Below are 12,319 nucleotides of genomic sequence, written 5' to 3'. Positions count from 1 at the left end.
ATCTAATGATGAAATACGAATTGATGAAGCCCCCACTACCTTTATTAATACGTTAAATACGACTTTGATAGGTATAGTTATGACTAAATGAACCTGGAACCTAGTATAAGTGAAATAAATGGAATCATCACTAGGTTAAGGGCTAGTTCAGACACGGCGGAAACCGCGCGGATGCAAACCGCGCGGATCAACCGCGCGGATTTTGTTTCAATAGCATAGTACTAGAACGTTCACACCACACCGCGCGGACTATGCATCCGCGCGGTAGCCGCAACTCGACCGCAAGAAAATGAAAACGCGCGTTCGCCGCGCGGTCCAAATTCTATGACGTTGCCTACGCGTGTTCAGTTGCTTCGTGGAATCCGCGCGTGCCGCACGTTACATGACGATGGAGTGCTTTGACACCGAATTATTTGTAGACGAAATTGAAAAAAGACCAGCACTATGGGACATCCAGTGTGCAGATTATTCCAGTAAAATAGTCAAAAACAGAGGTAGGCAGGAGCTGGTACAGGTAGAGATTTTAGGTGACAAAGAGGATTCGTTGGCGAAAAAAAATGTTTGGTTAGTTGGTACTTTATTTACAATTTTCTGCAGTAGTTACATGTAAATTCTATATTTTTATATCTTGCCATTCTACGCGACCCATTTACAAAGTAATGAGCATATCTATATCTTATGTTCAAAGATGACGGTGTACTTCTTCCTGTGTATGATCTATTAAGATTTCTCATGGGTGCAGAGTATAAAGTGTCTTTATACCGCACACCATCTCTTGTTCTAACAAAATTGTGTATCATTGAACTGAGAGGCTGTCACGTCACCTCACCTCGCACCGCACGATAACCGCGCATGTCTGAACACTTTCGTTCGCTCGCGGAATGGTTCCGCGCGGATTAGGACCGCGCGGAATCCGCCGTGTCTGAACTAGCCCTAACAGCTATAAGTGACAGTAAAGTCAACCTTACACGATCCTCGACTCCGTGCCCGCAGACGATGCCGTGTACAACGCGTCTCAAGCGGCCATGGGCGGCGGCGGCGGCACGCTGGACAAGCGCGGCGGCCTGCGCGACGAGCTCGGCTACATCGCGCCGCCCAACCGCAAGCTGCCGCCCGTGCCCGGCTCCAACTACAACACCTGCGACCGTGTCAAGCGACAGGCTGTTATCAGTGAGTGCCTACACATAACTCCTTGCCCCTGCCCCAGGCGCCGTGTAGGTACAGCACACACCAAAGTGGCGGCGGAGGTACGGCAGACACCGCTATTGCGCGATCGATGAGTGCAGTCGGTAGTGAACCTGTGCTACGCCGCGGTCCCGGGTTCGAATCGCATTTATTTGTGTGATGAGCACCCTAAAAGATGATGTCCGGACCAGGGTTTCAAGTTTCATGTTCATATGACATGCGACCCTTCACATACCTACTATTTACATAATCCTTGTGTCTTAATACTTAATTTCAGGTAATTTCGAGATAACACCTCTATGTTATCTCTATTCACCCCCACTTCTCTGTTCACCACTGTCGACGATACCTTTCTAAATAAAAATTCACACGCACTCTTAATCTTTCATGTTATTTTTACGACACTGTTTTCTTATAATATAAGTCATCAATAATTCATTCTATCACAAGAAACTAAAATAGTTCAATAGTTCTTTATTTATTTTAAATCGAAATAGGTAAGTAAATGATGTCAGATTTTTATAAACCTGTCTGCACGAATTTCTCTCTTCGCTATTTCTTGCCTAGATAGTTCTAAATTATTATTTATGACAATAGTTTTAGCAAGGTGACAAGGTGGGTGACGGTATAAAATGGTAGATGTCGTCCGTTGTCATTATGTCTGTTCTACCCCTGTTTTATTATTTGATTTTCCCTATTAGGGTGGCCCCTTACTTATGATATAACAAGTTCGTGCATTAACGAAACAAAATTGATATTAAAGTTCTAATTTCAGAAAAAAATGTGCAATAAGTAAATGCATTGCCTACTGTAACAGTGGTTCCAATTTCTTTTTCAACATATTTTCCTTAATGCACGAAAATATTGGAAATGGTTAATAAAGATTAAGGAATCATAACTTTTATTAAAAGTAATTTTGATATTGAAATAATTTTATCGATTCGAATCTTTATTAACTTTGTACGTATAAATTTTGTCTGTTCGATGTTTTTATTTTACATCGGGCACGCTTTTTATATTGTTTATGTTTAAACCCAGTTCGTTAGCATCTGACGATCTATCATTTAAATTGCACATTCGTGCTTTGTATACTTAATACGGTATACTTTTGTTAGTGTGATGCTATCGGACCGCATGCGTTCAGAACCACGGCAAAGCGCATGGATCTAGCTTATTTTAGGCCAATCCCTGAGCTTGGATGTAGCAATGGTTTCTGGTTCCACTTCGTCGCTTACGTATTGCGTTACGACTGATTGAAGAAAATAGAGGCCATCATTATAAACAGACTAAATTATTTAACCATCTAATCTATCATAATCTTGGCAAAGTTTAGATCCGTATTATATTAAATGTAAAGGACTAAAATCCAGGTGATATCAATCACCGGATCCCGTGGATTGTCTCTGCCTAAACCCAAGAGACAAACTACTTTTTCGGGTTTTGAATCTCATTATGTTAGCTCGTGTCATGATCGACAAGGATATGTATTATCTACTTGAGAGTGACATATGTCTGAAGGGTTATCATAAAGTGATTTGTCCTCTATAATATCGTGACCATACGCCTCCCAGAAATTTCGCTCAAGCCTTCAAATTGATCCACCTAAATAGTAATCCGTCATAATGCATCGTAAGCGGCCAAGCCGCTCGGTCGTGGTTCCTAACGGGTAGTGTGGCACAGTGAACGCGCACTCGACGTGGGACCCGCGCCGCCACCACTACGAGCGCGTGCGCCGCGCGCACCAGCGCCGGGGCTCCGGCGACACCATTTCCACAGGTGACTGACACCAGGGTCATCGCCAAACATTAACAAAATACTGGGTATCTAGCTGCCAAGACGACCACAGAACGCATTCTAGAGTGAGACGCCTGACGTTGACCGCCCGTCATTTGTTTTAACCTATATTTGGCCGGCGTAAACGACTTGCGTGCGCGCGCTAGGAGCGTGCGTTTTGTGGCTGTGATTGTGGCACCAGTGCACTCTAAGAGCAGGCCATTCAATAACAAAATAACACTTGAGTATTTACTTGCATAAATGTTTGTACACTAGGAGTATAGGTATAGACTGAATTTGTAACAAATGAACGGCGATCATACTGGTATCAAAAAGTAGTAACTAATGTCCAATCACATCTACATTAAATATAACACATATCCCATTACATTAGTAGGTATACAGGATAAATTATTATGTCTAATATATCGGTATAAAAAATTGTTAAATTTATATCGTAAATAAAAAAACTGCTTTGAATATGCACTTAAAATACTTATTTACCCAAAAACAATTGTGAATTAAGATGAAATTGGACATTAAGAGAGTGAATTGTAATGAGGTTCTAACAGAGTGGCGTATCGACTAACATGCCTGAACCGTGAGTATGTGTATGTGTCTTATATAACATCCTGCCTAGAGAATATATGGATAAAAATACTTACCTACGTAAATTTTTCACGAAGAAGCAATTTCCGTGAAAGAAAAAACAAGTCAACTCTTAATATTTGTTAATTTCTGGGCAGAATGTTTTTAAATGTTAATTCATAGTTGTTTGCAACCTAGTTTGGCTTTTTTTCTAACCCAGTTATTTTTTATTTGCTCCTCTTTTTCTGTGTAAACATAGATGGCATGCGTTTTATATATTACCTATAATTTAGATTATGAAAATAATCAGTTGTTTAAGTAACCGGTAACAAGTTTTTCATTCTCATTTAAAATACCCATTTTTCAAGTGTGTTTTCAGCATACCTATGAAATTAATTTGCAATGTCAATGTACACATGGGAATACTATTTGCATATAACGATAACGCATCTAATGTAACTAAAATGCATTTGAATAATAAAAAGCGTAATATTAAACAATAATAACGCACGATTACGATTACCTAACCTAATTTAACTAGAAATACACAATATACACATTCTCGGAGAGACACTAAAAAATCTTTAAACTCCTCATATCTGAATCTATCAAACGACTACGAGAACTCGCATACGAGTTTTATTACATTGCGGTATTGACGGCTGTGCAAAATTGTATGTAACATAAACAGCCCGCAATGTAACTAAAATCGCATGCGAGTTTGCACGCCGTTTAAATCAGGCCTAATGTTTAGCATCAGAGAAAGAATAGAATATTTATTTAAAATATAAAGCTTGTTAACATTGGTTAATATCCTGCAGCTCCACACTAGGCCTGCTACCAACTGTCACGTGGCAGCCTGATTCGTATTTAAAATCAGTAACATAAAATAGTTAAGTGCGTGAGTTGTCAGAATTTTAGATCGAGATAAACTACAATTAAATTTGTAAGGCAAGTCAGTGTCCATATTAGGATAGATAATTATGTGTTTAATACCATGAATGAACTATTGAATCTTGATTCATCGAAAACCGAAGATTTTGAAATTTCACTCTCTCTGTCTGGTCTCTGCGAGAATCACGCCCTTATGTGCAAATTCACCTACTAATAAGATTATGTTGCAGGCATGGAGGACGAGATCTGCCCGTACGCCACGTTCCACCTGCTGGGCTTCCGCGAGGAGATGGACCCGAGCAAGGCGCTGGCGTTCCCACACGCGCACGCGCATGCGCACGCCGGCACGCTCGCGCACCCGCACCCGCACCACCCCGCGCACTCCCGCGCCGGCAGCCAAAGCATGGTGAGTGCCTTACCAGCTATAGCCATGTGGATAGGTCGAATACGGCAGACTACATGAGATAGCATAAAGCCCGCAGGTCGTCAGATAGCTAATCCTACCCATGTGGACAGGTCAAGTACGGTGGACTGAATCATATTAGCAATCCGCTGGAGCAAGCCCCAGGCTGTGCTTGTAACCTTACTAACTGAAATTAGTGCGGGTCGAAAAAGAGACGGGCTCAAGGAAACCAATCAAGTAATGTCTCCTTAAATGTTCTTAGCCATACCTCTCAGTTAACGGAGCATAGAAAAAACACTGTGTATATTCTTTTGTTATCGGTATCTAACTCGCTCAATAGTTGCAGATATTTAGCGACGATTGGAGTTTGGCACGTAATTATTAACTTGACTTAAAATGACAATTGGTGCCGTGACCAGGATTTTCATAAAACAACAATAAAAATAAAATAATGTGAATAACCTTGTTATAAATGGTTCCAGCCTCGCGCCAACAGCCGCTACGCCCGCAAGAACTCTCAGGGAGGACAGAGCGCCATCTACTCCACCGCCCCCGAGTACGACGACCCGGCCACCTGCGCTGAAGAGGACCAATACGTGAGTCATACAACATTACTATTTTAGCTTATACTAAGTATGGTATGGTATAGGAGAGGCCTTTGCCCATCACTTGTATCCCAGTGATGGGCAAAGGCCTCTCCTGTCACTCGTCACGGCCTTTTATTTACAGTTCCGGCAGGTTCCGGGCCGCTTTTGTAAACATAATCTAAACGCGCCAAATATTCGCAAAGGGTGTCGAGTCGATGATCAGTAATTAACTATCCGCTCAGATGAGAAGTAAGAAACATAACCTCAAAATACATTTTTGCACAACCAGAACGCTATGTCACGCCTATTTTAGGAAATGCTCCGCATTTTCCAAGATGCTCACCTGACATTCCATATGTGTGGTGATATAAAATCGTCGGCTGAAACCTCAGTTGTGTCCTATTGAACACAAAGAAGGTGACTAAAAATGCGATCAGGGTCTTTACTGTACATGTACTCTAATTAATTGTACGTTATATATGTTTAATTTCAGCGCGCCCGCTATTCCCGACCGATGTACGCCTGCGGCCCCGAGTACGATGAACCCGCGTGCTGCCAGCCCGAGGACGAGCAATACACCGGCGCCTACGGCACGCCCTACTCCGACCACTACGGCTCTCGACCCAGCATCGGTCAGTGACCTCAGTATGACACTTTCGCAACCAAGAACGCCTGGTGGGCACTCGTGAACTTTGCTCAGATGCCCGACGATGCCTGTTGGACGGGTTGTCCCCATACAAGCGGTTACAGATTACTACCGGTTTCTGACGTAGTCCGCCATTTTTTGTGTGGTAGTGAATGTGTTAAAGATGGAAAGTCTTCCCGTTAGACGAGTTCTTTTTTCTGGGAGGCGGAGGAACCGTTCCCTTAGAACGTGTTCTGACTACTTCAGCTAAGAATTTCACCACCCTCTTTCCTCCCGTGTGTCAAAGAAGTCTAATGAGAAAGAGGTCAATTGTGGTGTCGGAAACTTGTCAAATATTTAATAAACCCTGAATTGCTAAGAGTGGCAGTAAAACTTGAGTATTTTCATGTGTTCTGGGAATATTCCCATAGGTAGATAGGAGTAAGCAGGAGTATGTATAATAAGAGTTTAAGCTAACCCGTGGTGTGTCTCGTGTGCGCAGGAACCCGCAAGTGCGGCGGGTCGCCCGAGCCGCCGCCGCCGCCGCCGCGCAACGCCGCCGCCGACAACAACTGCTCCTCCTCCTTCAACGAGAGCAAGGACTCCAACGAGATCTCCGAGGCCGAGTGCGACCAGCCCCGCAACTACCCCGGTACAAACACACACACACACGCACAACACACACAACCTTGCTTGGAGATAAGTTTAAGGCCTGAGTGGACGCTCGGTCGGCTTGGCGTGCAGTGGGGCGGGCTCGCCGAAACGAAACGCCGAGAAAGGTAGTCTGGCTCTGTCGCGCCAATACGCAAGAGCGACAGAAATAGATGTCTACGAGCGTTACGTTTTGGTGAGCGTTTCGTGGGCGTTTGTGCCATTCGACTACGTACCCTAGACACTATATGAGCTTCAATTGTTTGACGTGCACGCCGCACGCTCAATACCAGCCCACTCAGGCCTTACACCGAGCTCTTATTTATCATAGTTATGACGTTCCCGAGAAAATAATCTTACGTAGCGAATACTCTATAGGAAATTTTCTCCGATAAGGAATATTCCCTACTTTAGATTTTTTCCCGGAAACGGTACATCACAAGGTCGAATATCATCCACATTAATACTCAAAACTTTACCGCAATCACAGATGAATCAATGATGTTGCGTGGGAGTTGTAAAACCAATGGAATCACTTCAGTTGTTTTCCTTGCTCAACGTGCAGTGATTCTATTAGTTCTTAACAATACCTCGCAACAATATTTGTTCGAAACACAGGTTCAATTACTCGTAAGAGAAAACGAAGGTCCAGTTTAAAGCTCGATCCCAATTTAACTTCTGATTCTAAACATCCATGTCGTTTATCATCAACATTCTGCCTCGAAGCACGGCCGGATTGTAATCCTAATTAATTGTTATTCAATTAAAAGTAGATACAAAATTGATAAAAAATAAAAATAACCATGGATCTGGTTGGAAACCTTGGCTGAAATCAGTCCATCTAGAATAATCTCGATTAGTATAAAGAAATCGTCCGGCAAAACCAGGACGCTTATTCTTTCTCTGATGCCAAACATTAACCTTGGTGACATCTTGATAATTTCTGGAACGTACATACATAAAGTAGTCTAGCGAGGCTATTGCATTTACGATCAATAGAATAAGACAGGTGTCAAATCGAGCAAATTCAAGGTCAGCATGTGAATGCAACATGCCGATATATATACGCAAAGCACTGCTTCTGCCAGGGACACATCAAATTCCAAACATCATATTTGTCATACTTCACACATTTAAGTAGTATATTCCGCTAAAGCTTAAAGCAGCATATTATATATTTTCCTTTGAACAAATTTGCTACATATAATATACAAGTATGACAAATAGTTCTACTTCATCCCATACATTTACAAAATCATACATAATCAATCAAAGAGTTAAAAGACTGACAGAGGTAAACAACTCAGATTTCATAACGCCGATATTATCCTTGTGTTTACGCAGGGCACGCACACATTCACAAATCGAGTGCTTGGCTCGACAAGTGAACATGTGTGTACAGAATCTGCTTGTTATGAAGTTACAAGTCGCTCTAAGGGTCACACGAACCTAGTAGCTGGCACTGCCGCCATACTCGATGTTACGGTCTCATTCATATTAAAACGGGATAAGATCAATACGGATAAGTGTGCCATAAGGCAGTGTGTCTGACCTTCATATTTGACCTTTTTACTCATAGTCACAGGTGTTTTTGCGAGTTCATACTTTTGGTACTTGTTATTCTCGGTTAGTGGTAAACGTATGAACTCTCAATAAACACTGATCATTGGTTTAAATAGGCCAAATGTGAAGTCCATACACACTTCGCCCTATGACCCACTTACCCGTATGGACCTTACTGTTTTTTTATACATATAGGCTGAGACCGCAACTCACGCTAAACTAGTTTATCTTGCACACATGTTTGTTGCTTGCAAAAGTTTTATATACTTACTCGTAACTACACAATTTCTACTCGCTCTATTTTCTTTGAATGGAAAACGAAACGAATACTGACATAATCATATATTTTGTAAAAGTTCAGCCAATATTCATTAAAGCTTGTCTTTTTAATAGGTATGAGCGCGTAACTTTGATTAAATGGTATGGCAGTAGCTTTTTGGCGACGGATTAATGCGACCTTTACACACCCTTCCCCTGTCTGTCTTTAAACTGTAAATTTTCAATATTAATCCTCAAATTGGTCCATGCGTCCTGGGTGTCGCCTGAACAGAAGACGGTAAAACTTTGGCTCAACTAGATTATCTTTATGTTTTATTACATTGTGACTGACAGCATGCTAAATTTGTCTCAGTAATAACAATTGGATACATCTAAGCTTCTGAATAGCGCAATTGGCTTTCTAGATTTAATTTTCAAAATTTGTCTTGTCTTTCTATCTTCTGACTGTTTTGTGATACTGAACAAATGATCACCTAATAAATACGTTCCTCCACGAAATATTATTTATTACTTAAATGCGAATAGAAGATTGGTTGTTCAGAGTCGCCAAATAGTCTAATGGGAATTTCTATAATCTTCAAGTGAAGTTTCACAAATCTATTTTATGTGTATAGACGTGGTTGTGATAACTTATTTTTTAAATTGTTGTAGATTATAGTCCGTGTTTCAGAAGGCAGACTCGGGTATCATTCATCAAACACTAGTTTAATTGACGAATTTCTAATCCTTTGGATTTTGTACCTTATAATATAAACAGAATAAAAACTGCAAAAACACGCCATTCAAAAATAGTTTGTAGTAGTCGAATGGATAAACGTTAAAAAATCAAAATGTTAATCTCAAAATGAAAGGCCATTCATAATGTATGTGGCGAAGTTTATTTTTTTCTAAAGCCCACGGTTCTACTCACGGTAGGTATTTCAATAAATTATATTCAGATAGAGGAGGCAGGCAAGCATGGTCGCGCAATAAATGATAAAAAATTAGGCCATCCCTATCGCATTATTTGTAAGTGCGATAGGGACGGCCAGATGTTTACCTAATCATTTATCGCGCGACCATACTTGTCTGCCAGGTTTGGATTTTCATTTCGTTATAGGTATTCTAGAACAATGGATGTGGAATTACACAATTTAAACGATGTTTTCTGCCAAACAAGCGTTGGCCACTGGTTATTGGTTGGCTAGCGGCCATCAAAACCTATATCTCTGGTGGAGTTGCACACTCATTAAATACCGTTTAAAGCTTACTTGTACCTAACAGAGGTTCACCGATACTTCCCACAATATTGATTTAAATTAAATTACCTACTTGTGTGGGGCTGTGAGGCCTTGGGAATTGGGAAGTTAGATGAGTACTAATATCCTTACCAAAGGGAACTTTTCGCGAAGCAAAAATTTATAAAAAATGTTTGGATGAATGTTGTCCGAGACGGCCGTAGGTAGGAGGTAGCGTAGAGCGCGTCGTGACTTGTGTCTGTTGCAGTGAGGGCCCACACTGCCAAGGACGGCATGCACACCGAGGAAATGAGGAAACTCATTGACAGGTCAGTACTAGGCCAACACACATACACACGCATACAGAACTGTCAAAAAATTGTTACACCGCCTAATGTTGAAAACTTATATACCCAGGTTAAGAAACTTCAGCTCGCTTAAAATACGCGTAAACGCGTGAAACGAGCCAAAATGCAATGCATCATTGTTGCTTGTGAATTATAGAAGCGACAGTAGGTAATTGAACAGGCTCCCACTAAAAGGTAGCCTACAAACTATTAAATATTTTATTCAAGTTCTAGACATTAGTCACTACCTAAACATGGGGATAAAGCGAAGGCATGAAGGTACGTTTACTTCCTGCCAAAATGTTTTACATATAACCGTTTCCTTTTAAAAAAAATTATCAGCCGTTATCGACAGGTATGGATATTGTTGATATTAAATATGTTTTATGGTCAACAAATACCAAACGCTGAAAAATAATCCTGTGACACTACTTATTCAAACTACATTTTAAAGAACCTAATCAACCCACACAAAAACTTAAAACCTAAGTTTCTTTACACCAACGTGTCAGTACCTATTGCACACATTCGCACATATTCTTAAAGTATACTTGTGCACCACATAACTATTAAGTATTAACTATGATAATGTTCCATGCGTAAATTCCAATAATACATGTACTGAACTGTGAACAGTTAACTAAACAATTTTGATTTAAATGACACCCCAGAATAACAAAGCCAGATCTAAATGAGACACTATAACATGGCCGTATCCTTGTGTGTGCGCTTGCATACATAGCGTAGCGTACTAGTATGCATTACTAAGCATGTGTTATGTTCTGCATCCGTCTCCATCTAAACGTCTAACAAAGCCAGATCTAAATGAGGAAACAGTAAGTCAAGTATGTGAACGATGTCTCTGTGACTTATATGCCTGTTTATGTTCTAACATTATGTCGCTAACACTTCCAACCTTGTGCACTTTACTTATTTTGCAGATCGGTAAGGCCTTCTCATAACATTATTTTGATAATAATTTGCCGTGAGGCGTGTGATAATCATTTTAGCATTTACTCCTTGAAATCGGATGACCCCGCATACTTAGATATCTAGCTATGAGTCTAGCTACCCTGCTATAAAAAATTAACCCCCCTCATACCTATTAATTTTTAAACATTATGTATGTACTAGCCTGCTACTCGCACTTAGTGTTCGATTGTTAATTAATAATATAATATGCCTTCATCGTTTGTCCAAGTGCGACTGTCTTATATACGACATGCTGTGTAATAATAACCAAAGTTTGCTACATTTTTACTATAAATACGCCCCATGATGTCCATAAGCTTACAATACCTTATAGTCGCTGGATGAAATATATAACCCAACAGCTATCGTTACAGTACACGATATGGTATTTAAATCCAACGGCACATCTCGTAACGAACTTTTTGTAACTCACTCATCTCTACCGTCCAACACACATCAAGCTTTCAAAACTTCAACAGCGACTCGATGTCTCACCGTGTTTGTTACAATTTCAGACCAGAAGCAAGCACCCCAGTCGCCCAGCAAGCAGTCCACGGGCGGGGACTCACAGCCTACGATACTGTGGCAGTGTAACCTGTAGACCGCTCCCGACCACGGCACGCTCCCACCACGCTCCACCCCGCCGTACAGCTGAACTGAAACTTTACCTCCTACGTTCGATCGCTCATTATTTCTCAGTTGTACGCGCTCGAAGTTCAGCGAAGCGGCTGTGCCAAATTTTCGACGAGCGTGTCGCGTTTTATTTGCAGTAGTTTATCCCGGTTGGCCGGTTTAGTGTTTATTTCGCCTCGGCCGAGCGCCCGTCGGTGCCATACGACGCCCGGGCCGGTGCCGCCGGGCCCCTAGGACCGCGCCGTCTAGTTACCGTATGAAGCAGAGAATCATGGTTGTGCTAGTTATTTCAAATTGATATATTCGCTCGTTAGTAGCGGCGCGTTTGTATTGAAATTGAACCTGTCCAATAGCTCGGTAAATGTTAGACCTCCCCCCGGCGCACCGGCCGGCCGCTCGCCAGATCTCACTCCGCGCGAGCGGCGCACAGTACTCCGGCGAGTACGAGTACAGCGAGTTAGTCAACCTTGTGTTAGTCTTATTTGTTCAGCTTAATTTAAACGAAGCTTCCGCCGGTCCGGGGTGTTCTCTCGGAAGTTTGGATTTAAATTAAGCTCGACACGTAATAATGTGATATTTTGTATTTTTATCCCATTTTATGT

General features: G+C 41.5%; 1 protein-coding gene across 50 annotated transcripts in view; it reads left to right on the top strand.

Annotated features, from left to right (window-relative positions):
• Positions 1-11,821, top strand: part of LOC125242628 (Down syndrome cell adhesion molecule-like protein Dscam2) — a 115,232-nt gene extending 103,411 nt beyond the window's left edge. For 47 of the 50 annotated variants that reach the window (XM_048151492.1, XM_048151484.1, XM_048151468.1 and 44 more), the window contains 8 exons: positions 994-1,170; positions 2,866-2,961; positions 4,671-4,846; positions 5,326-5,439; positions 5,924-6,062; positions 6,558-6,707; positions 10,034-10,094; positions 11,600-11,821. In XM_048151492.1, coding sequence (XP_048007449.1) covers positions 994-1,170; positions 2,866-2,961; positions 4,671-4,846; positions 5,326-5,439; positions 5,924-6,062; positions 6,558-6,707; positions 10,034-10,094; positions 11,600-11,678 — 992 coding nt within the window. In that variant the 3' untranslated portion in view covers positions 11,679-11,821. Of the gene's footprint in view, positions 1-993; positions 1,171-2,865; positions 2,962-4,670; positions 4,847-5,325; positions 5,440-5,923; positions 6,063-6,557; positions 6,708-8,819; positions 8,826-10,033; positions 10,095-11,599 lie in introns of all 50 variants that reach the window. The other 3 variants (XM_048128056.1, XM_048128068.1, XM_048128063.1) reach the window with 3 other exon arrangements.
• The last annotated feature ends 498 nt before the right edge of the window (positions 11,822-12,319 follow it).

The sequence above is a fragment of the Leguminivora glycinivorella genome, chromosome 1 (assembly GCF_023078275.1).
Source record: "Leguminivora glycinivorella isolate SPB_JAAS2020 chromosome 1, LegGlyc_1.1, whole genome shotgun sequence".
Taxonomy (NCBI): Eukaryota; Metazoa; Arthropoda; class Insecta; order Lepidoptera; family Tortricidae; genus Leguminivora; species Leguminivora glycinivorella.
Note: the sequence above shows the minus strand (reverse complement) of the source record. Positions and strands in the feature narration are given on the sequence as shown.